The sequence below is a fragment of the Anguilla rostrata genome, chromosome 2 (genome assembly GCF_018555375.3).
Source record: "Anguilla rostrata isolate EN2019 chromosome 2, ASM1855537v3, whole genome shotgun sequence".
NCBI lineage: Eukaryota > Metazoa > Chordata > Actinopteri > Anguilliformes > Anguillidae > Anguilla > Anguilla rostrata.
In genome coordinates this window covers 13,178,528-13,201,253 of record NC_057934.1, presented here as the reverse complement: position 1 = coordinate 13,201,253, position 22,726 = coordinate 13,178,528, and the positions used below count along the sequence as shown (strand labels likewise).

Below are 22,726 nucleotides of genomic sequence, written 5' to 3'. Positions count from 1 at the left end.
TGTGTTTACCATCTGACAATGTCAAGAATAATAATACTGAATTTCTTGATGATGAAATGGAGTAATATTAATTCTTAAATGTAACACAAAATCAGTGGTGATCTTGGACTGAAGCATGTTGTGCAGGTTTTCATTTATACTCAACTGAATTGGTTAAATGAAACATTTTCCCAGTGGCTCTTCAAGGGTAAGAGAAAACAAGTCTTGACTGATGATTAAAACTCCAGTTTTTTCCAGTTTACAGAACCATTTTGCCCAACGCACCCACTTTAATAAAACATGAATGCATGTGACAGAGAATTGTTTGTGTAGACCTTTAATTGCATTACATACAGAAAATGAGCATTTGAAAACGAACATGTGGTATGATTAAATATCACTTTTGAAACAGCTACAAAAAATAGAAGACCATTTATTAAAGTCAATTTGTTTCCACTTGCCATTCCCCCTCCCACACCCCATAGATGTTCTATATTGTTAAATCCAAGAAAAGCCAACGCAGTTCCTATACAATGATGACGCATTAAGCTGCATGTCTGAGCAAAGGTCACCTCGCCTGTCACTCCACAGAGCGTTTGACACCAGTTTTCAGTCTGATACACACATTTCAGAATAACACAGATTAATCAGTAACATGCCCGCCCGCCCCCCCCCCATCACAGGGGGGCCAGGATCCTAGAAGGGGCGATCTCTACGGGACGTCCCAAGAGGGTGGTTCTTAGAAGTAGCTCTGCAGTGGCTCTCCCAGGATGACCTCCATCTCGTGGATGACCTTCTGAACCTGGTGCTCCACTTCCTCACACTCGTCTGGAATATAAAGCAAGCAGGTCAGGCCTCATGTCACATTCAATAGCTTTCCATTTGTGACTGCGGTACAACAGAAGCGTGTGGAGACTTGACGATGCGATAGTTATGAAACCACACACAGCTTATATGGTACAAAGCGGGTGGGGGGTGGGGGGCAGTGATTAAGGAATACGACTTAGAACTCTCAATCTCACTCTCTCCCTTATACACGCTCACACACACGCTCACACACACACATTTATTTTGTCTTCAATTGGATGAAGGAAGAGAAAATAACTGTAATTTACATTAGGAGAAGGGGGCAAAGCATATCATTGGTGGTTTCGCAAACCTAAAGAGCACGCCCTCGCGTGACGTCAGCGAAAACCGCAGTGTGCACACGGTCCTAAGTGCACCGCGATGGCGAGTGCGACGGTGGACTCACCCTCCATTAGCTCAGCCAGGAAGGGGATGGTTTCAGGAAGCAGCACCATGTAGTTCTCCTTCAGCTTCGAGGCCAGCTCCAGCAGTATGAGCAGGGCAGAGAAACGCACCTGGGCACGGGAAAGAGAGAGAGAGAGGGGGGGAGAGGGGGGGGGGGGGGTCACCTTCAGCTCAAATGGACATCACGCCACTGACAGGGACCTTCTTACTTTAACCAAAACCTCTAAGCAAACAACACTTGGGGTCAGCGCAACGTTTAGCAACATATTAAGCCAGAGCAAACTTCTGCTGTCGCCAAACATTAAAACACACCCCTTCCAGCTGAGCAGAATCCAGGCTACTGGACTGAGATAAAATAGCAAAGCAAACCACTGCTCCAACTCCCTCGGTTCCTAGCAGCTGGGAACCTGAGTCATGTCTGGATTTCAAAGGCCATTTGCTGGCATCAGACTATGTCACTTGTAATTAAAAAAACCAAAGAGAGGTTCTATAAAGACACTATCCAATTTTACACACGCTCATAAAGTTGAACTATAAATGATATTCCTTTTATGGGGTGAATGTCAAAATGGCCTCCATGGTGAAGTCTCCACCATCAAAGAGGAGGCAGGTCAGCAATGTACCCCACACAGGACCCCCCAGGGTTCGCAGCAGAAAAAGAGAGTTACAACCCTGGCTCATGTCCTGGGATATGATCCAACTGCAGCAGCTTCTGTGCATCTGTCTCCGTCGGTCTCTGCCTCAGCTCTCCCTCATTGTTGCTCCAGGCCAAATGTCTGTCTGTCTGTCAGTCAGTTAGCCCCCTCCAGGGACCCCCACCTGCCACCCCCCCAGCGAGTTTTACCTTAGGAGAGCTGTGCCGTGTCTTGAGCAAGACCTGGTAGCTCAGGGGCTTCCACTGGGAGTCGTCTCCCATAGCGACGGAGAAGTGGCCAATGCAGGGAACCAGGTGCTTTGTGATCCTGGTTTGGTAGGCCTCCTCCCCTCCGAGCGTGTTCTCCAGCTGTGGACACAGGTGACGGACGTTACAGAGCCAATCAGCTGCCTACACGCTTCCTCCCCTCGCCCATAAGGGTTCTGCCCACCAATCACGTCCCAATACTACAGGAAGTGAATCAGTGCAAGGGAAGGGGTTTGTGATGCCCTCAACCTGCCCCTTCCATAAAATGAGCAAATCTAATCCACAGCTCGGTTCCTTGCATTGCTAGCGATGCTGCATAGGCTGTTATCCATTTCAAAAAACGTATATTTTCTGGTGGTGGGAATCTGACCTGGTCGACGAGTGGGTTCATGAGGGTGTCTGCTCTGTCCTTGCTGATGAAACGCTGCGTGTCGTACAGGAAGATCTTGTGGAGGCAGTCCAGGAGGTACTGCAGCAGCAGGCAACTCTTCTCCACATTCTCCTCAGAGCCAAAGAAGGGTTTGTCTGCAGAGAGAGGGAGAGAGAAAGCCATTACAGGCGAAATAATAAGTATCTAAAGTACAGGGTCCCATAACTTCCATGCTGTTATGTTGTTCCTCTTGCTATGGACTTGGCTTACACTGTGTGCACAGATACCACAGAGTTACAGCTTTACCACCTTACAAAACCAGCCAATCACGAGTGTGACTGAATATGGTGGAACACTGAGCTCCAAATAAACAGCAAACAAGGCATTGGGCATTGTTGGACAGCGCTCTCCCTTCTGTGCAATAGCTTGCGTATAACAGCGCCTCCACATGGTTACATACGGTCCTAGAGCCATGGGCAAAGAGAGGGACAAGCCCGTCTCATTTCCCAACCCAGGGGACTGCTGACCCAGTCAGCCAGTCAAGTGCATGTTTTTGACTATGTTTTGCATTGTAAATCCAGGTTACACGAAAAGCTGTATATTGCATGTCTGGGAATATCAGAATCTGGCTACTCTGGGGTTCTCAGAGAGGGAATTCCAAATGGGTATTCAAACTCTTGCAAATATGTTTTATTGCCTTCCCATGGTTGCATAATATATACATATGCAACCATGGGAAGGCAAGAAAATAAAGTGCGAAGATTTTATCTTTCAGCATGCAAGACTGAAGTGACACGAATAACCACAGCATTTGGATACTCACCCGTTTTGGTGACGTTGGTCTGGTTGAGGAGGTCAGCGAAGGGCTTGACCAGGTGGCCAGCAAAGAGGACGAAGAGCCCCTTGAGCCTGTCGGCGATGCAGTTGGCCAGGCGGTAGAAGGTCAGTATTCGGTCCCTGGGCGCCCCTTCCGTCTTACACCAGTCAAACAGCTAAACGGTGACAACACACCAGGTCATGCTCATGCTACAGAGCCCTCATAAACACAAAAGCTTTATTCCACAGGCTTACACACCATGGGTCTGAACCAGAGAGGTTCAAGGGATGGTTTGAGATTCGTTAAGAGATATATATATATATATATATATATGGGAAAAACAACTCACTGGATACATATACAGTATATAGCAAGCTGTCACAACAATTGTATCAAATATTGCAGTTGTTACATGCACTGCACTTGCTACATGCATTTATTCTTGTGTTTAAAATGCATATTAATTCCATATCTGAACATGTCAAGTTGTAGCTCCATAAAGGGTGGGGGTCACATTAAATGCCTTGGCTCATTAATGGGGTAACAGGTTCTGATGTCTTGAAACCACATGTTTAACAAAAGGCAAAGGGGCTCCAATGATCTACTGAGAAAGGACAACAAGGCCTTGTGCGCATTACTGTGGAGGTGAAAGGCAGTACTGGAGCAATAAGAAGCGCACCTTGAAGAAGAGGGGCCTAAAGGTGACCTCGGACAGCTTCATCACCATGGCCAGCAGGCAGTCGATGATGCAGCCTTCCGTCTCGTTTGTCTTTTCCAGGCTACCCTGCAAAACCAAAAAAAAAAAAAAAAAAACTTTACCAGGACAGGAACATCTTCATATATGATACCCCATTTCAGTAAAAAGTAATCTAAATGAATAGCTCCAAAAGACAGTGCAGATATCGTGATACTAACCACAATTTTAACAATCAGATTTTCTTGTGTATTTGCAAGGTTCTTGCTCCGGAGAATACAGAGAAAATGAGATGCACCGCTTCAAGAGCGCTGTATCCATTTTTACAAATCATAATATTATATATGATGTGCCCCATGGATACGAGACTGTACCTGGGCATGTTGGGCTCTGTAGTCCAGGGCAGTGAGGAAGAAGGACGTGAGCTCTGATTGGTGGGATGTCAGCTGATCCTTCTCCATGTGACTAATGTGCTCGTTCAGGATGCCCATCAGAGGCCCCAGTCGACTCTGCGGCAACAGGAAAAAGGAGAAAAAAACGAAAATAAACACAAAATGCATCAAACTGGTGCAATGTACTTGAGAAATGTGTCAAGAAATGGAAAACATTAACCAAAACTGCTTAATGTCGAAGCAGTGATTTGCAAATTCCCCAACGAGGGAAAATTCCCGTCTTGACAGGATTAAAAAAAAAACTTTAATAGGTGACCACAACATGGCCAAATTAAAGGGCTTTTTGCCTCGCGGCCACAAGAATTTTAAATTTTAAGGCCGGCAAATTTAGCATAATCGCAAAATATCATCCAGGGTTTCACTATTGCTTCATAGCAATTATATATAATTTATAGCTTTATAACCTGTGCTTCCTGTAGCCTGTCAACCAAATAGGACCGACACTCTTGGTCTGGCCAATGAGGCAGCTGTCTTCCTTATAAATTAAAGGTCAAGTGAACCAGGGCTTCGGTGATGTTGCAGTTAACTTGTAACTTTTTGCTGTTATTTCTGGTTAGATAGAATGTCAAATAAAAACTTAACCTTGAAAGGGTTTGTACATTAATTTGGAAGGCAATATGGCCACTTTCCTGGGATAATATTCACAGCCTTGCATAACACGCTTTTCTCTGTACAGTTATAGGGATTCAAGTCAAGGCCATGTATCATGCTGCCACTTTTCAGCTCAGAGGTAGAAAACCAGCCAGCCATTTTCACCAATTAGAAGAATTGTGCTAATTAGCAAATCCAGGTGTTTGGAACTAAATACTAGGGAAGACTTTTACTTCCTGAACCTGGACTGCCCGCCTCTGCTCAAGCTGTATGTGAAGCCTGTAGATGTTCATGTCTGTGTGTTAAGCGGACCGATGTGAGAAGAAGCAGCTGGTTCAACATCACGCACGTCGGAGGACAGTGACGGCCTGTGCGTTTGCTCCCAAGCTGATATCAGCCGGAGAAACAGTGCCCAGGACACCTACCTGCTGGGAGCTGACCACCTGGCTGTAGCACTTGGTGACGGTGGGCAACAGGACCCGCGGGGGCACCCTGGTAGCGAGGGTGGCCCTGAGGGAGGCCAGACGCACCCCCAGCTGTGGGGACGAGGTCCCCCGCTCGGCCACGCGGGTCAGATGGGCCACCTGGGCGTGACACAGAGAGGGAGTTCAGTTAAACTAGTCATTCCATATATGAAGCCCCAGTATTCTGCACCATCATCATCATCATCATCATCATGCAGAATTGGGTCATTCAACACACAGTGCTAGTGCTTACATGAGCCAACCACAGTAAAGCATCAAACTAGAAACAAATAAAAAATACATTTAGATGCACCAAGATACCGGGTTAAAGTAAAAAAAAAAAAAGAAAAAAGAATGCAGTTCATTAAAAAAAAATAATTAAGATGCTCCATCGTTTAGCAATTTTAATGAACTACATTTGTAGTAACTATTTGAAAGCCAGTAGAATGAGCAGTGGCAGGACTCACCTGCAGCACTGTGTCCTGCAGGTAGGGGCTGATGAAATGGGGCAGGGTGTCAGTCACTCGCTGCAGGGCAGTGACTGCGCTCAGGAGGTAGATCTCATTGGACAGAAGCTCTTTGCGCTCTCTCAGAGTCAGCAGTACTGCAGGCATCAGTCTAAAGGAAGCAGAGGGAAATCAGTGAGAAATCGGGGAGAAAGTAGAGATAAAAGAGCGAGGAAGGAGAGAAAAAGTAGGCAGAAAGCAGGGAGAAAGCAGAGAGAAATCAGGGAGAAAGGAGGGAGAAAGTAGAGAGAAAGTGGAGATAAAGCAGAGAGAAATCAGTGAGAAATCAAGGAGAAAGCCATCAGCTGCACTGTTAGCCACTTGCAAACAACCTGAACACAGTGACTCAACTTCACTGCCACTCTCGCAGCTCTGAGAACCTGAATATTTTCTAGGAAATGAATGATCTGGTATTATTTGAATGATATTATTTATGAAAATGAATTCTGTCACGGCAACATTTCTTTCAACCCCTTTCCAAACCATATTCATCACAACAGAAAGAGGATTTTGATCCAGGATCTCTGTACCTCTGTCAAAATGAGCCCATGGTACTGTCTTCGAATGTATTTGTTCTAAATCTGAGGACTGAAGGATTTGAGAGGGGTGTGTGAGCCCGACCTGGGTCAGGCCTTTCTGTGTGTTTTACCTGGGCAGCTGCGGGATGGCCAGGGCCTTCAGCGTGCTGGTGACCTCAGCGATGCAGAGGAGGGCGCTGCCCATCACGTTCCTCTCCTCGCCGGGCGACGTGACCAGCTCCACCGCCCGGCTCAGCACTGGCACGAACGCCTCCTGGTGGCCGGCGCCGAAACTGCGGCACAGCAGCTTGAGGCTGTAGAGGGCGGTCTGACGGTTGATGGTCTGCTCCTCCTCCTCCTCCGTCTCTGTCTCCGTCTCCATGGCCTGGCCCCGCCCACCGCCCACGATGACCAGCAGGTCCCCGATCAGCGCAAGCAACACCTTCACCTGCACGGGGGGCATCGATGCTCAGTCCTTGATCTTGCTGGGATCATGCTACCTCTTCCTTTTCACTGTACAGAACTGTAAGATGAACGCGTGCCAATGGCATGCCTGATCCTTTGAGGCTCCGCCCACTCACCTGTTCCTCCTCCCACACGGTCTTCTGCTGCAGCTTGTTGTTCAGCAGCTCCATGGCCTTGCGTCGAATGGAAGGCAGCCTGTTGCCCATAAGTCCTCTCATCACCGTGATAAAGGTGTCAGTGGGCAGCAGAGCATTCACCTGAACATGGAAATGGGAACATGACATCATAATGCAACAATATCCTATGGAACATGGAAATGTATTGACATCACAATGCAGAAATCTCCAATGAAACATGGAAACATTATGACATCACAATACAACAATATCTTATGGAACATGGAAATGTATTATGACATTACAATGCATGAATCCCCAGTGGAACATGGAAACATTATGACATCACAATGCAACAATACCCTATGGAACATGGAAATGTATTATGAAATTACAATGCATAAATCTACTAAACCCCAAGAAGAGCAGGAGCTCAGTGGGTACCACAGATTTCAGTTAATGTAGCTGGCGATATTTGTTTGGTTAACATAAGGAAGCATGCCCCAGAGAGCAAGGGGTGATCATACCTTGTCCAGAACATCATAGGACTTGTTGAGCAGGGCCCTCCAAAACTTGGCGGTGGGTTTGTCAGCATTCTCCTCCACGCAGCGAGCTACACTGTTGATGTAGCCCAAGATCTCCTCTAGGAGGCTAGAGAGACACAACAACTCCAGATCATTCAAAATACTCATTGTTTCTTACATCTTCTTACTAAATTGCAAAGACAGACTGAAGTGATGTCTTGTCCCTTTTCATCTCCATGCTGGGATGAGACGTAAATTATTGCATTAGAAAGTAAGAGCTTACCTTTGCTCTAGACCCTGCACAGCCTCTTGCATGACATCACTACCATCAGCAACCTGGAATACACAAGACATTGCTGTAGAATATGGCTTTTGGAAAGGGGACACAGCTCTACAACACTCAGCTTTTTTTTTATGAAGCTTCTCAATAACAGTAAAGAACTGGCTCAAGTAGTGAACTCAACTGGTTGCACACAGCCATGGCCAGAGGCTGTTAGCAACTTGCAAACTGAACATAACACTGGTCAGGAAAATCTAGTTCTTCAAAATCAGCTTTGACTAAAATCTAGGTTAGTAATAATGAGCCCACTGCCAGCATGTTTTGGTTGTTCATCTACGTGTGGCCATTTTTATATTATTAGCTGAAGAGTTTAAGGAGAATTTCCATGTTTAACCCATTGAAGCTTAGGTTTTTTCTAAATGTTTTTTCAGCATTCTATGTCAGTGTTCTAGAACTTGGTTGCCAGTAGTGACAGTGGCATCAGCATTAGAATGTTAAGAACATTTAATCACGTATTTGCGATCTTGCACCTTAAAGGGCAAATGGACGATGACAGGCCTATTTATTTCTGCTCATCACATATTTCTCCCACTCAGACCCACCTTCCCCACAAAGCTGCTGGAGGCCAGAAGCCTGGCCATGAAGGAAATGGAGAGGAACTTGAAGTGCCGAAGCTCCTTCCCGCTGTGCGCTTCCACGTTGAAGAGCAGCGCCTCAGTCTCCTCCTTCTCCTCCTTCTTGACTCCCCTTCGAAGGGTCTTCCTCTTCGCCGGACCTGCAAATGCGAGTTTCAAACCTTACGAAAGCTTGGAAAGCACAACTGGCTCATTCTCACGTAACAGTAGTTTGAAGTGAAAAAAATAATTGAAATTTTTAAAAAGAAATTTTTCCACTGGAAAACTATATTACTTTGTAATAATGGAAAAAACAGAGACTCTATATTTCTAGAGACTCAATAATTTAATATTGCCTAATTGTATAGTGCTCAATTACGATGTATTACCATGCGTTCTTTGTAAGACTTACAGTAAAAATGTCATTGCCATAACAAGAATGAAACGTGAGTACATGGAGGCGACTGTGTGTTTCAAGTCATGGATAATTTCCCCTCTAACTTACCTTCTTCCTTGTCCTGAGGAAGGGTTGCCAGGTATTGCAGGATCTTGACCAGAGAAGTGAGCTGATCCTCTACCTCAAACTCACAGCACACCGATATCCAGAACTCTACATCCCTCTCCAAAGCAGCGTCCTGAAAAACAGGAAGCGGTTTACTTTTTCAGGCAAAATACACATGGAGAAAATAGTTTAAAGGAGGAGAATCGTGGTTTCAGTCTCCATCTTGTTCTTATTTCCACATGCCCCAAACCTGGCAGCTCAAAAGCACTTCAGAGACCAGAAGACAGACCGTGCTCAGATGCTGTTTGTGTAAAAGAGGTCTGTGAGTGATTCAGGCTGCATTAAACCCCGTTGCCATGGGAATAGCATTACCTTCTCTGTGTCGGCACTTTCGGAAGCGGGCTGGGTGACGTGCTGCTTGAACAGCAGGATGAGCAGCACCCACAGGAAGCGCTCCGGCCCCAGGGTGCCCACCAGCTGGGACAGGATGGGCACGCGGCGGTGCTCCGGAACGTGGGGCAGGGCGTCCACGAACACGTGCACGATCCTGGCCACCACGCCCTCCACGCGATCCCCGGCCCGGGACGTCCCGTCCTCGTGAGCCTGTGGTGCAAGGGGGGCAGAACGGTCAGACCCGAGAGAACCGAGAAACCCGGTCGGGAGGACCGCACCTGCACAGGGCCGCTCACCCACCTTTATCAGGGCCGGGATGACCGTCTGGACGGTGCGGTTGATGACCTGGAAGCTGTAGGTGTCGTCCAGCCTCATGATGTTGGCTCCCATGAAGGTGAAGATGGGCATGATGTTGTGAAGGACCTTCTCCTGCAGTGCAGGGACAGGAAGGCATTTAAAAGAGCCAGCAGCGTTTATACAACCAAAATAATGAAAGGCCCTCCCCAGACTGTGACAAGTCAAACACATTCACACTGACTATCGCACTGGTCTTCAAACATTACGCATAAGTGCTCTTCAAATTTCACAGCACAGTGCTGCCGTTTAATAACCGTAAGAATAACAAACTCATTCAATATGTTCAGTGGAAAGAACAAAAATCATAGAAGAATAACATTTGAGGGTGTTAAATGGAAAAAGATTTTCACTAATCACACAGCCTCCACTTCAATCTCTCTTCCCCGAAAGGACATTGAGGCAGTTTGAGGCCCTGAGCACTAGAGGGCGCCATGCTGGGTATGAACTGTGTTGCAGTGGGAAGGGGAGCAGAGTGAGGACAGGGGCACTCACAGGGAAGATGCTGGCGACAGCCCCCAGCAGAAGTAGGGCGTGGTGGTGGGTCTGGGGCATGTCTGAGACTCTCACGCACTGGACCACCAGCTCCACATTAAACTTGTCCTCCTCCAGCACATCTGGAGGGGGGGAGAGAGGGTCACTCAAACAAAATGGAGACTCCAGTTTAATGGGACCTATATGAAGTGTGTATCCCCTTCCACTCTGATGATATCTGCGCATATTAAATGGATAAAAGGGGTCGGGTCCTCACCCTGGCTGATGGGCCCCCCGTCGGGGGACAGCTTTTGGCAGACGTTGAGCAGGCAGCTGAGGATGAGCTGCTTGGTGTACTCCATGTTCCCATGCTCCCCTGTGGACAGCTCCAGACTCCTGGAAGCCAAGCGAGAAGTGCGTTAGCCACCTGGTGCTATCACCACCTCAATAATATACACAGAGTATGCTGCTTGGCTAAGGAAATCAACGTACTTAAACTGGCTAAGGACAGCACACTGTAGGTCCACCCACTCTGGGCTTCATAAGGCTTCACTGACCCATCACATTGGATTTCAGTAACTGCAGGTTTCTCAGTGTACTTTGGCCTGACTCCATGATAACCAAACATTCCCAGCACAAGAGGCGGGTCCAGAGCAGCTATCTGGCAGGAGCAGTGTACCTGGAGAGGAGGTTGAAGAGGGCCGGCACCAGAATCTGCGGCCTCTTCAGCTTCTTCTTGTGCTGCAGTAGCTCCAGGATGAATGTTGCTCTCTGCCAGAACACGGCGCCCTCTTCTGGCGGACCTGCAGCAGAGCTCTGGGTCTTCCTGAAAAAACAAAACACAGAAGCACAGAGCCGTCAAGTGCCTGGCACGCCCCAAACCATACCAAAGCCACGCCCCTGCTCCCGGTTCAGCCAATCACCTCTGGATCATCTTGCTTCGGCGTGCCTGCTGTACGGTCCCGGACACCTTGGGCTTGTCCGGGGGCATCAGCTCAGTGGCCACCAGCTCGCCGTCCACGGCAATCTGCACCCACAAAAAAAGGCAGGTGATATCGTTAAAAACCCCCTGCAAAAGCCTTCACTTTCAAAGGAAGTACAAGACCACGCCAATTTGAGGAAGTGTCTTACCGCTTTGAAGATGCTGCTCACGGTCTGGGTGCATGCGAGGTTCTTGCAGTCCACCATCAAATCGAACATCACTCCCAGAATCCTCTGCTGGATCTTCTCATCCCCCAGGGCTCCGAAGAAGGGCTTGGTGATCTACGGACAGGCATCGAACAAGATCGTTAGACCAGGAAACTCACTGCAGTCAATTAATCTGGCAGCCCACCTTTTTCAGAGCAATTTAGAGCATATGGAAACACTGTCAAACCTACAAACACCATGGCAACAATGCAATGAAGTGTTAGTGAGGAGGTCACGTGATGCCCCACCTGCTCCAGAGCGATGATCTGGACACTGGGCAGGCCGGGGTAGGACTGTGAGGCGGTGCCCAGGGCTCTGATGAAGAGGTCCAGGCTGCTCTGGTTGCTGGTCAGGAGGGGCGCCCCCTGCTGGTTGTACTTCCCCAGCAGGAGCTGCAGCAGGAGGGCCTCGTCCTTCAGGAGATGGGGGGGCTCCGGCCCGCACTGGTCCAGCAGACGCTCCACCGCTGGCAGTACACCGACCAGCACAGGCTGGGAAGGGAGAAAGGATGGTGAAGCATCATGCGGGTGGGGGCTGCACAGAGCTGCAAGGGGCGTCTATCACCCCCCTTCACAGTGAAATGCTTTAAGATGCTACCGTGTAACCAATCTTAATCACAAAAACGGTAACCCCACCTGAGAAACAATAATAGAAGCCTGATCTGTCTAGACCAAGGCTGCCCAAGCCTGTTCCTGGGGATCGACCATCCTGTTTGTTTTCACTCCAACCATAACTAAGCTCACTTCGTTCAACACCAAGAGATCTTGTTGAGGTGATAATTAGTAGAATCAAGTGTGGCAAATTAGGATTGAAACCTATAGGTGGATCTCCAGGAACAGGGCTGGGCTCCCCTGGTCCAGACCCAAGATGCCAAGCTTAGTATTTTAAATGTCCTTCCATGGTTGGGATCCATTTGACCAAACTCTAACCAATCCCGACCATGATAAAACATTTAATTATATGTGTATCACATGATATTTTCTCTTAGAACTGGGCTATGTTATTAATAATTAAATTGTATTTATTATGGGTAATGCATTATCATCATTATTACTCTGTTTGAATACGCACCTCTCCGTTGACGTCCCGCAGCACCCTCATCAGGACCTTGGCGGTGTAGGACGGGCAATCTGGGGACTGGACACCCTGCAGCAGCACCTCCATGGCCGCCAGCAGCTTCTTCCCCGGAGCTTTCCCCTTCCCTGCCACAGCCTCCTCGTACAGCTGGCCCAGGGCCTGCGGAAGAGACGCCAGAGCAACGCTTACCTCCTGCTCAGCTGACCTGGGATCAGCCTCCTCTGAGCATTTATAAAATCACTCTCAGGCTACTAATCCAAGGTCTGTTTCAGAAAGCAAAAGCTACCTTGCTCCACGCATTACGGATGAGGGTGTCTTTCTCATTAAAACTGGATTTTTTTCTGTGAGAAAAGGAGAGTAGACTAAAACCTAATTTAAATGGAAATAAAACATGTTTATGCATGGCAGCACTTGCAGGTTCATTCCTCAAATTAGACACATTTGTTTTACCACATCACCACATTGGTTTGTGAAACCAAATCCTTTTCTCACGCATTACACACAACCGTGATCTCACTTATAAGACACACATCAAACACTAGGAATATTTTTTAGAAATCTTTCACTTTTTCAGGTCTTTCTGTAGTTCTGTGCTTGGAGCAGTGTGTACAAAAATAAATCCAACATTAAAATCAGCCCCAGAGTGGTTTAGTTGGAAACAGTAAAACAGGACAGAAAGGAGCTGGATGTACCTGGCTGATGTGGGAGGGGTCAGAGATGAGCTCCTCGGTGCTCTGCAGCAGCCTCTCAGTGATTGGGTGAAAGGAAGAGCCTTCAGCTCCTGATAGGACCTGGAGGGTGACCACCGCCGCCCGCCTGACCTCCCGCACCGGGGAGCTCAGACATGCCAACAGGGACGGCACCACTGCGGAGAGGGGAGAGCACCCACAGTCCTTTGCATGAACGTCTGCTTGTAAATGCTACATGCTAATAGAAACACTTCCCGCACAGGGATGTTGATGCATTCTAATCTAAACCAACTAAGACCGCCCATGCGAGACACGCCCGTTTGGACTTCCCCCTGGCAGAGGAAGTGTGGGCGGGGTTACCTGGAGAGGAGTCTGATGCCAGGGTCTTGAGGGTCTTGGCGGTCTGCGCAGACAAGAGGGCGCGGCCCACATACAGGGCCTGCGTCTGCAGGACTGCGCTCACCCTGTAGTCCAGCTGGTCGCCCAGGTTACTGCTGTAGCCCCACAGCAGCGACAGGAACTTGAAGAGCTCAGTGGGCTCACTGAGGTGGGCCTGAAATGGTCGGAAGAGCACCGTTATGGCCGCTGGCTCTTAGGCTGCAGGTTACACACAATCAACAGCACACATTCAGACGATGTTGAATTAGGTAGTTAATGGGAAGATAACAGCCATTTGTAAGAATGACAGCCATCTGCAAGCCACAAATTGACGACAACATACCAGCTGCTGGTACACCTGTCATGATAACCTCACATGTGCTGGCGACCTATGACCATGAAGTTTAGACCATCTTCCCTCTTCAAATGGCTTTGATTGTAATCCCTTTATTCCCAATCTCTTTTCTCCAAAATTGAAACAGCCAAATTGTAGCCGTAGGCCCGTCCCACTACTCGCTTCTTCACACTCTGCACAGAGCCAGGGCAGTCACTGCAGCTGGTGCAGTCAGACTGCTGGTGCCCCACAGACTGAATGAGTTACTCCCGCTTAACGAGGCGTAACCTTGCCAACCGAAACCCTCCCTCTCTGGGCAGAGCTACGGCAGTTTGGGCACTGCCCGGTGGGGCTGCTGGTGGCAGTATTTCCAGGGACGCTCTGAATGAGACAGACCACAAACTGAGGGAGGTACCTGCATCAGGAGCTGCATGAGGGCCCTGAAGCTGAGGGACAGTGGCCCCTGGCTGGCCCCGGTGATGATGACGTCGAACAGCTGGCACAGCAGGCGGAGGTAGCAGCAGGTGGCCGTGTCCAGCTTCTCCGGGTTCCACCAGGTCTGCCCTGAGAAACAGGCCACAGGATTCAGCCACACCCACAGCCAGCACTCAGCCGTCTGCCCCATCAACCACCATGAAAATAATACTCAGCCATTCCCAACCCACAGCCAGTTAGAATACCTGTCCTGCAGCTCTAATATCTATACCTCACTGCATGTAAAGCACACAAACTTCCTTAATATTTATATCTATACAACTTCACTCAGAAATACAGACACAGCCTGAACAAGTGTGAGCAAATTCAGCTGTCAGTCTACAGTAACCAGCAGCTACAGTAAGTGCTTGGCTGAGGGTCTGAATGCATTAGCAACCCCGGTACCTTTGAAAGTGGACACGGGGCACTTGAGATGGACGATGTAGAGCCTGAGCAGCAGGACCAGCAGCACGGCGTGCTCTCGCGCCCCGCTCTCCCCCAGTCTGAGCTGGTACAGGTACTCCCCCAGCCGGTCTGCCGGGGGGAAGAGGGGGGCCGACTGCTCATCACAGACCTGCCCTTGCCATGCCTCCTAAAAACACAGGAACACACAGGCATGCGCACACACACACACACACACACACACACACAAAGGAAATTAATCTTACTGTTCACAGACAGATAGTAAATAAAATTAATTTGAAAAATAAATAATTAACCAGTCAAAACTATTTTCCCAGTGCAGAGAGTGCAGTGATTCCAAAAAACGACAGTTCATCAAGAGTTCACACCTGACAGTGAAAAATATCTACTAAACTGGAGTAATTAGCCTGAGGAGGTAGCCCCAAGGCCTTGCCCCTTGGTCCCTCTGTAAGTTAAGGCTGCCCTCGGGTCTGGCTCACCTGCTCGGGGCCCTGTGGGACGGTGAGCTCCAGCAGGTGCGGCTCCAGCAGGCTGTATACCCTCTGGGCCGTGTGGACGTGCTGGGTCTCGGGCAGGCCCGGCAGACCCTGCACCAGGGTGTACGTCAGGACCAGGAAGGCCGCTCTCTCCCTGAGGCTGCTCCTCTGGCTCCCTGCGACTTCCACCAGCTCCTCAAGCTGAGAGACACAACGGCACAGTGAGACACGCCCACCGCAGACAGACACCGGATATACACCAGCAGTGTGCCGCCATAGCAGTGTCCATACAGCTTATGCTCGTCTTTCCACCCGGATTCACTTACGATGTTGCGCTTTAAGGAGCCCACCATGGCGGAGAAGTTGCTCGTCATCGTGGCGATGAGTTGCTGGTTGGCCACGCCTATGAGGTCCTGCGGGGGGGTCTTCTCCAAGACCTCCTTCAGCACTGAAGCAAAAAGATGAAACTACATCAGTTACCCAGAATTCCTTTACCAGGGTAAACAGGGACACCCTCTATCCGAGGACCAGATTTGTATGTGCGGGGCAGGTTGGAAGAGTTCTGTGTCACGTTAACAACGTAAAATAATGGAGGTAAAAATACTTGCTATAAAGTACTGCAAAAGTCTCTGTACTAACAGGCATGTGGATTATCACATGAACTAGCTTTCAATGAGAACTGCCTGCATTTTCCCATGAGATCATCCAGAAAACACTCTGCAATTCTGCTTTTTGCAAAGTATTTTTATCCAAATAGCTTCCATACATTTTTCTAATAGCATCATAGCTCCTTAGCACTCTGCACTTAGTACTCATACACTCAATGACAGAAGTGAGTGGCCCATATGTATTCACTGTATGAATGCAATTCTGGGAGCTCACCCTCAGCCCAGCCCTGTGTGAGCGGGTGACCGGTGAGCAGGGAGGTCTGGGCCACGCAGCTGGCCAGCTGGTGCTCCGGGGCGTCGGCGCTGGTTCCCGTGACGACCAGGAAGGGCAGGAGCTCCCTCACGGCCCTCGCCCTCAGGGAGGGGTTCCCCTCCAGGACAGGGGTGGTATCCAGAACCCGGACCGCTTCCGTCAGGACGGGACACCTGCGGCACAATGACCAGGGACGACCGCGGGCATTTGTAAAGCTTACACGACTCAGCCCACAAGATTCAATTCAACAGAACAGCAATGCAGCCTATCCTTAACTCCGAGTTAAATTCATTCAAGGGTATACACTGCTCAATAGACTGCACCTTTCACTCATTTAAGGGACTCACAAAATCATGATCTTATTTGAGAAACTGAGGGAAAAATATCCATTTGGGTGAATTCATTACCCAAGAAGATATGGAAAACAGAGTAATGTGTCTGAGCACAGGACTCATGTATTGAACCATAAATATGGGAAACCCACACTCACCAGTTTCCTGCTCTAGAGAGATCAATACGCTGGAGGAGGGACAGCAAACTGGACACTGTGTCTTCAGCCCCCACACGTTCACAATACATCTGGAAATAAACAGTGAGAAAGAAAAATGCTCACTGTCACAATAACTGATTGTTTGATTTATCCAAACACATTTCCCGTCTTAGTAACCTTACAGACCAAATGGGTCAAAGCCTTGCTAAAATTACTTCTTTGTTTTTTGTGTTATTAGGTTTGGACAGATAGACCAGATTCTCCTGCTACTGACCTCCAGAGCCTTCAGAGCAGCCTGCACAACCTCGGGCACATCGTCCTTCATACGCTCCAGAACAGCATCCTTCAGGAAGGCCTCGTCACAGCCCTCCTGCCAAAAAGACATATGAGCGTATGAGGGCATAACACACACACACACACACACTCACCAAAAACAGAAAAAAACTGTACACAAAATGGATATGCAGGCAAGCACAAGCACACTTGGCACTATGAAGACCAATACACACAAACACATGTCAGCAAGCACACTTAACCCACATTTGAGAGAAAAAGTACACGCAAACGCAGCGATTCACACCTGTCCCGTGCTGAGGACCTCCTTCAGGTGTTCCACAGCCATACTCCTGACCGAGGGCAGGGGGTGGTTCAGACTGAGCAGCAGGGAGGTGTCAGAACCCGCCAAAATCTACACAAACAAACCAACAAAACAGCAGAATTAGGAGGACCGGAGGACCAGCATTTACACTCCTCCCAAAGGCAGAGGGCGCTGCCGCGCACCTTGTACTTCCCGCTGCTCATGGACAGCGAAATGAACTGGTGGAAGAGATTCTGCTCCTCAGGGTTGGACACGTCGCTCAGGTGACCCTCCAGGACGACGTCCAGGGCCCCGGGGTACCTGCAACACAGCCCAAACAGTGCCGACATCAAGCTAAACGCCCGTGTGCTCAGTGGGACAAGTGCCATGATTGAAGGGGCGGGGCCTACTTTGACTCGAATGCTCGGACCAACGGCAGCAGCCGCTGGTTGAGGTCAGAGATTTCGTCGGCGGAGAGCTGACTCTGGGTGCCGTGGGAAAGGTATTCCTGCAAGAACAACCTGTGTAGGAAAAAAAGTCTGAATGAACAAGTGTCACCTGAACATGGATACAATAAACCAACTCAAAACAAACAAACTCAAAACAAACAAACTCAAAACAAAACCGAACGTGAACGAAACTGTTAGCATGTAATTCGAGTAAATTACTTTGCGACTGTGTTATCCAGGCCGTTCTGCAGGGCAAGATTCTGAAGGACGGACTCCAAAAGGCTCTCAAAGTTTGTAGATTCTGCAGACTCTGCTGCAGTCAGTGACTCACCTGGGAGAGATGAGTGAAACATGCTCAACTGTGGTCTTTTCAGGGTGAACTTTACATTAAGATCATTACTTAGCATCACTTCACATTAAAGCATAAAAACAAGTTATTAATATTTGGTTATTCATTTTTTGCCTTGCACAAAACAGAGTACTTAGCCACAGTGCAGACATTATCTGTAAATATATCTGGTCAGTACAGGATAAGAACCGACTGGTCAAAATTAAGAATGTCATACTCACCACAGCCAATGACAACAGAGTGAATCAGATGGGGCAGCAGGTAGCGGAGCAGGGGACTGATGTCATATACGGATGCAATGTCCTGGAGTGCAGAGACCAGGCCAGGGACTGCACACAGGAGGCCATAGGGCCTACGTGAAGAAGAGCAATCACTCGCTAGGTGCAACAATAACAATTGCTGGAGCTTGGACAAGGCAAAGTTTGCAGTATCAAAAAATGTAAAATGCACATTTAAAGGACAGCTCTGTACACAGGCATAAGGGCAAACAATACAAGGAAAAAATTATCCAGCTCACAAGTTTGTGTGCCCTGATGCACACTTACCTGGTCAGCAGCCAACAAATTTCACTTGAAACCATTAAATTGAGTGGGATGACTTTACTTTTACAGTCTGTACTAATATCTCATTTTGTTAAAAGATGACATTTATTTCCGTCAGACTCACTTTTTCTCCACAGACTCGACCTTCTGGTTCTGCAGCAGGATGATGAGGCAGCCCAGGCCCTCTCTGGGCAGCGCGGGGGCCTTGGACAGAGACTTGGCGATCTGCACAGCGAGCGTGTTGACCAGCTGAGCCTCCATCACCACCTTCACTGCCAGCTGGCACAACACCATGTAGGTGGCGGCCTTGTAATCAGCGAGGGACGACTTCAACCCCTGAAAACACACATTTTCAGATGCAAATGTCTCATTTTTATTCACAAAAAAAAAAAAACACACGCTAAGTTCAGCATTCACCACACAAAAAACACCTCAGCAAACTTTACTTTAACTTATCGTTAAATGTCTGAACTTTTCTTTGTTAATTCCATTATCTGAGAACAACATGCTTCTTACCTTTTGAACATAAGGCAGCAGTTTGGCTATCAAGGTGTCCGTCACCTTTTCCACAGCTTCCAAAGCGGGAACGATGGTGGAAGCGTAGAAGGAGAAAGCGACTCTAAGCTGAGCGCAGTTTCCAGAGGATCCAGCATATGCCTGGAGAACATACCGGAAAGAATAGTCAAAATAACAGTATATCATAAACCATCCCAGGGCACCAGGCCAGAGGAAGGAGAATCTGGGTAGGGCCCAGCAGAGCGCAGTGTACCTTGACTGACTTGGTGACCATCGTGCAGATGAAGTCCATGAAGCTCAGGTCTTTGTAACAGTGCGTGATGAGCGTTCCTCGTGCCAGGGGTACCCCCGGTGCCTGTACATCACACAGCCATTAAATAAAGGCATTTTCATTATATGCCTAGCAGTGGAGGTTAGATTAGGCCACTTGCATTTTTATTTGCACGACATCCATTTATAAATAAAGATTGACTGGTCCTCAAAGGGTACACTGACAGTGCCCCTGACCTGGGTCTTTAAATTCTGAGTTTCAAGACCAGACTCTTGCCCACTACACAACACTGCTGCCCACTAGTAATATGACATATGAGCCTAAAAACTACTTTAATAAAAAGTTTAGCATAGCAATTTGATCACTCAAAACTGTTCATAAATAAAGTGGATGCATGCAGATTAGTCAGGTTAAAAAATCTCACCTGTAGTCCGTGTAGCCAGTTCCACCGGTGTGTTGGGTCACTGATTTTCAGAAGCTGAATGACTCTGACAAACACCTTGGTTTCATGATACGGTAAGACACACGCAATCAGACTGTCCATGTTATACAGATGGATGTGGAACCTAGAAAATGCAAACAGCAACAAAGTGATGTTAATGTTTCTAAATGACTGGGAATTAAGCAAACAAGCATGTCTCAATCAAAGATGGAAGAAAACCGATTTCTTCCCGAGTGGGAAAAAAATCAGCCTCTGTTCCCAATGGTATTGCACTTTATTGAAAATTAACAATCCATTTTGTTTTACGATATGAACCGACCCTCAATTCTGACTATGGAGTCAAAAAAAACCCTGCATTGTGTTAGCAGGAGAAACAATTTCAGTGGGTTTCTTTCTTACGGGAAAGAACGATGGGAAAAGAATGCTACCTGTGAACCAGCCATTCTAAGCACTTCTGCGCTGGCTTCAGCAGGAAGTACGGGGACAAGCGGGTGAGAAACAGGGAGATGCCCGCATCCAGCTTCTGGTTGACCTCTTTGGTCTGGACGCTGCGCTCGAGAGTCTTGGAAGCTGGGCTGAAGAGGGTCTCTTGAAACTCTTCGAACAGGGGTTCGATTCCCAAAAGCTCCTCCAGCCCTGTACAACCTGCATATGTAAAAGCAAGGGACAAATGGAGGACCAGGATAGTAGAAGTTAGTGATCAAGGAATGATCAAAAGTTATAATCTCTTGAAAACTTACTAGAAAACAAAAATATTAACAGTTTGAGATTGAGATGTGTGGTTTGCAGGAAAACATTTCTATAGCATTTATTACATAATGATTTTCACTTTAGACTGAAGAATATATTGGAATGTAGTCAAATATCCTTGAATTTCTGTCAAACAAGCTGTTGCTTACCTAAGGCGAAAAAAGTGTCCCTGTCGATACTAGCAGCCTCCTTCGGGTCAAAGAGGAGAGAGGCCACCTCCTTCCTGGCGAATAGGCTTGAATCATTCTGCGGCAAAGCCAGCCGCTTCAGCTGGTGAGCTAGAGATGTCATTTCTGGAAGAAGGTTTCTGTTGGAACAATTAAATAAAGAGAGCACTACTCAACCAACAGAAACCGCAGCTGACAATCCAAGCTCAGCAGATTTCATTGAGCCCATCCATTCATTTTTTAATCGCTTAGTTCGTGGTGGCAACAGGGCAAGCAGAGCAGCCCAGACGTCCCTCTCCCCAGTTACTTCCTCCAACTCAACCCAGGGGATCCCAAGGCAATCCCAGGCCAGCCGGAGGATATAATCTCTTTGCCTTTTGGCTAACCAACACCGTCCGACACACTGCCCGCATTACTGCGGTTGCTGCACCTAGACGGCGGACGATCTCCCGCTTCCTTTTTTACTCGAGAATAAGACCACAAGGTGGGACAGTTGCACCCCCCTCTCTTGAAGGGGACAAGCCTTCTTTTTCCGAGAGAGGACCATGGCTACATACTTGGAGGTGTTGATTCTCATCTGGACCGCATTACACTCAGATATAAAACCGTTCTAGTGCGTGTCGAAGGTCACAGTAGCCACACCGGCACCGCATACTCCCGCATCACCACCCACAAGATACCATACGACTTTATTTAGCCATGCTTCCTAACTGGATCAAGCTTTACTCCTACAATTTGGAGAGTAATACTAAATAAGTGAAGGCAGAACAAATTAGAGAATCAGCCACAGCACTGTTACCAGGTGGTAGACTAGCAATTAACGTTATGTCACTAAGTTAGCTAGCTAGCTCACTAATGTGCTTAACGAAAGCTAAGCATCACTCCAGAATTGGCAAAACCAAGCCTGACTGCCTCACATTCCTACTGATCTCATGTTCCATTACCTGAAAGAACGTATACATTCACTACTGAGACGCACACAGGAGCAACCACGGTGGAGTTACCACAATACAGCAAAGTTAGCCAACACGTTTTACAGGCTATTTAATGTTCGCATCTCGCATTTCACATCAAGGGAAGTAGTATGACAACAGGACGCGATAATCATTTACTCTTAAATATTAATAATACAGTATAACTCTTAACCGGTAAATGTTACACCAAGTAGCTAATGTAAAGCAAATAACAAAACAAAACAAACCCACATGCAGTACCTCACTTCACTTTAGCTCTTTCGGCTCTCTCCCATTCGCACATGTGCAATCGACCCGGAAACAGTAACGTCATACAGTCTATGCTCGGAAGCAAGAATAACAGTAGCGTTTCAATTGAATTAGCGCGTCACCTATAGGCTGGAAAGTGTACTCTGCGTGAAAACTGTCAATTGAACCCCACTCATGCGCTATGGTCCTGCCAGCCACAGTACACTTCGCTGTATTTGTATCAAGTACAGGTACCAAGTGGGTACTTAGAAATGCATGTCATCAGCCAAGCAACGGGCCGCGATCGTAAAATGTAACTATTTTTTTATTGAACGTTTAAGTGCCTTCCTTTATTACTTGGAGTTTTGCACCATTATCATGTGTACTAAAACCCTATATTGGCCTATTTATTGCATTGTTCCATTGGGTATTAGGTGCTTTAAAATATTTTTGTTTTATGCTAATATAATACTGGCCGAGTGCTGTATTTTATTTGCTTATGTAACATTAATTAATTTAATTATTTTTTGAAAAATTACATTTTCGAAACGTTTAACAACATTTTGCTGCGCTATGTATTTTTTAAAGCTATTTCGCACAATTCTGTAATTTTGTAGGCCTACACGTTGCAAACCTGATTAATTTCTTTTAATTTGAATATATAACTTATTGTCCAAAAACTTTCTGCAATGTTTCCGGTTCTGGTGCCATTTATTTAACAAATAGCCTACCAACACTCTTTGAAA

The 22,726-nt window shown here is 47.5% G+C and overlaps 2 protein-coding genes across 4 annotated transcripts in view; one reads left to right on the top strand and one right to left on the bottom strand.

Moving 5' to 3' along the window:
* Nucleotides 1-300: 300 nt before the first annotated feature.
* heatr1 (HEAT repeat containing 1) lies at nucleotides 301-22,132 on the bottom strand. Of its 3 annotated transcripts, none has more exons than XM_064320567.1 (45): nucleotides 21,984-22,132; nucleotides 20,761-20,918; nucleotides 20,290-20,506; nucleotides 19,844-19,985; nucleotides 19,402-19,503; nucleotides 19,149-19,289; nucleotides 18,757-18,968; nucleotides 18,312-18,442; nucleotides 17,961-18,072; nucleotides 17,703-17,813; nucleotides 17,496-17,613; nucleotides 17,296-17,403; nucleotides 16,990-17,085; nucleotides 16,716-16,804; nucleotides 16,187-16,398; nucleotides 15,631-15,752; nucleotides 15,308-15,505; nucleotides 14,811-14,997; nucleotides 14,347-14,495; nucleotides 13,580-13,772; nucleotides 13,223-13,395; nucleotides 12,525-12,689; nucleotides 11,702-11,944; nucleotides 11,397-11,528; nucleotides 11,189-11,292; nucleotides 10,945-11,091; nucleotides 10,543-10,661; nucleotides 10,287-10,408; nucleotides 9,738-9,866; nucleotides 9,417-9,647; nucleotides 9,048-9,177; nucleotides 8,531-8,703; nucleotides 7,932-7,984; nucleotides 7,652-7,775; nucleotides 7,125-7,265; nucleotides 6,675-6,991; nucleotides 5,987-6,137; nucleotides 5,481-5,639; nucleotides 4,387-4,521; nucleotides 3,998-4,102; nucleotides 3,325-3,493; nucleotides 2,502-2,656; nucleotides 2,075-2,233; nucleotides 1,232-1,340; nucleotides 301-807 (listed from the first exon to the last, which is right to left on the bottom strand). In XM_064320567.1, the coding sequence occupies exons 2-45, from the start codon at nucleotides 20,900-20,902 to the stop codon at nucleotides 719-721; spliced, it is 6,516 nt and encodes a 2,171-aa protein (XP_064176637.1). In that variant the 5' UTR covers nucleotides 20,903-20,918; nucleotides 21,984-22,132; the 3' UTR covers nucleotides 301-718. The 3 variants fall into 3 exon arrangements, with proteins under 3 accessions (XP_064176637.1, XP_064176653.1, XP_064176645.1); XM_064320583.1 differs by having other exon boundaries at nucleotides 18,315-18,442; XM_064320575.1 differs by having other exon boundaries at nucleotides 21,993-22,132.
* The window catches only part of LOC135247289 (alpha-actinin-2), a 29,228-nt gene continuing 27,382 nt past the window's right edge, over nucleotides 20,881-22,726 (top strand). The window contains exon 1 of the mRNA XM_064320625.1: nucleotides 20,881-20,914. Coding sequence (XP_064176695.1) covers nucleotides 20,896-20,914 — 19 coding nt within the window. The 5' untranslated portion in view covers nucleotides 20,881-20,895. The remainder of the gene's footprint in view (nucleotides 20,915-22,726) is intronic.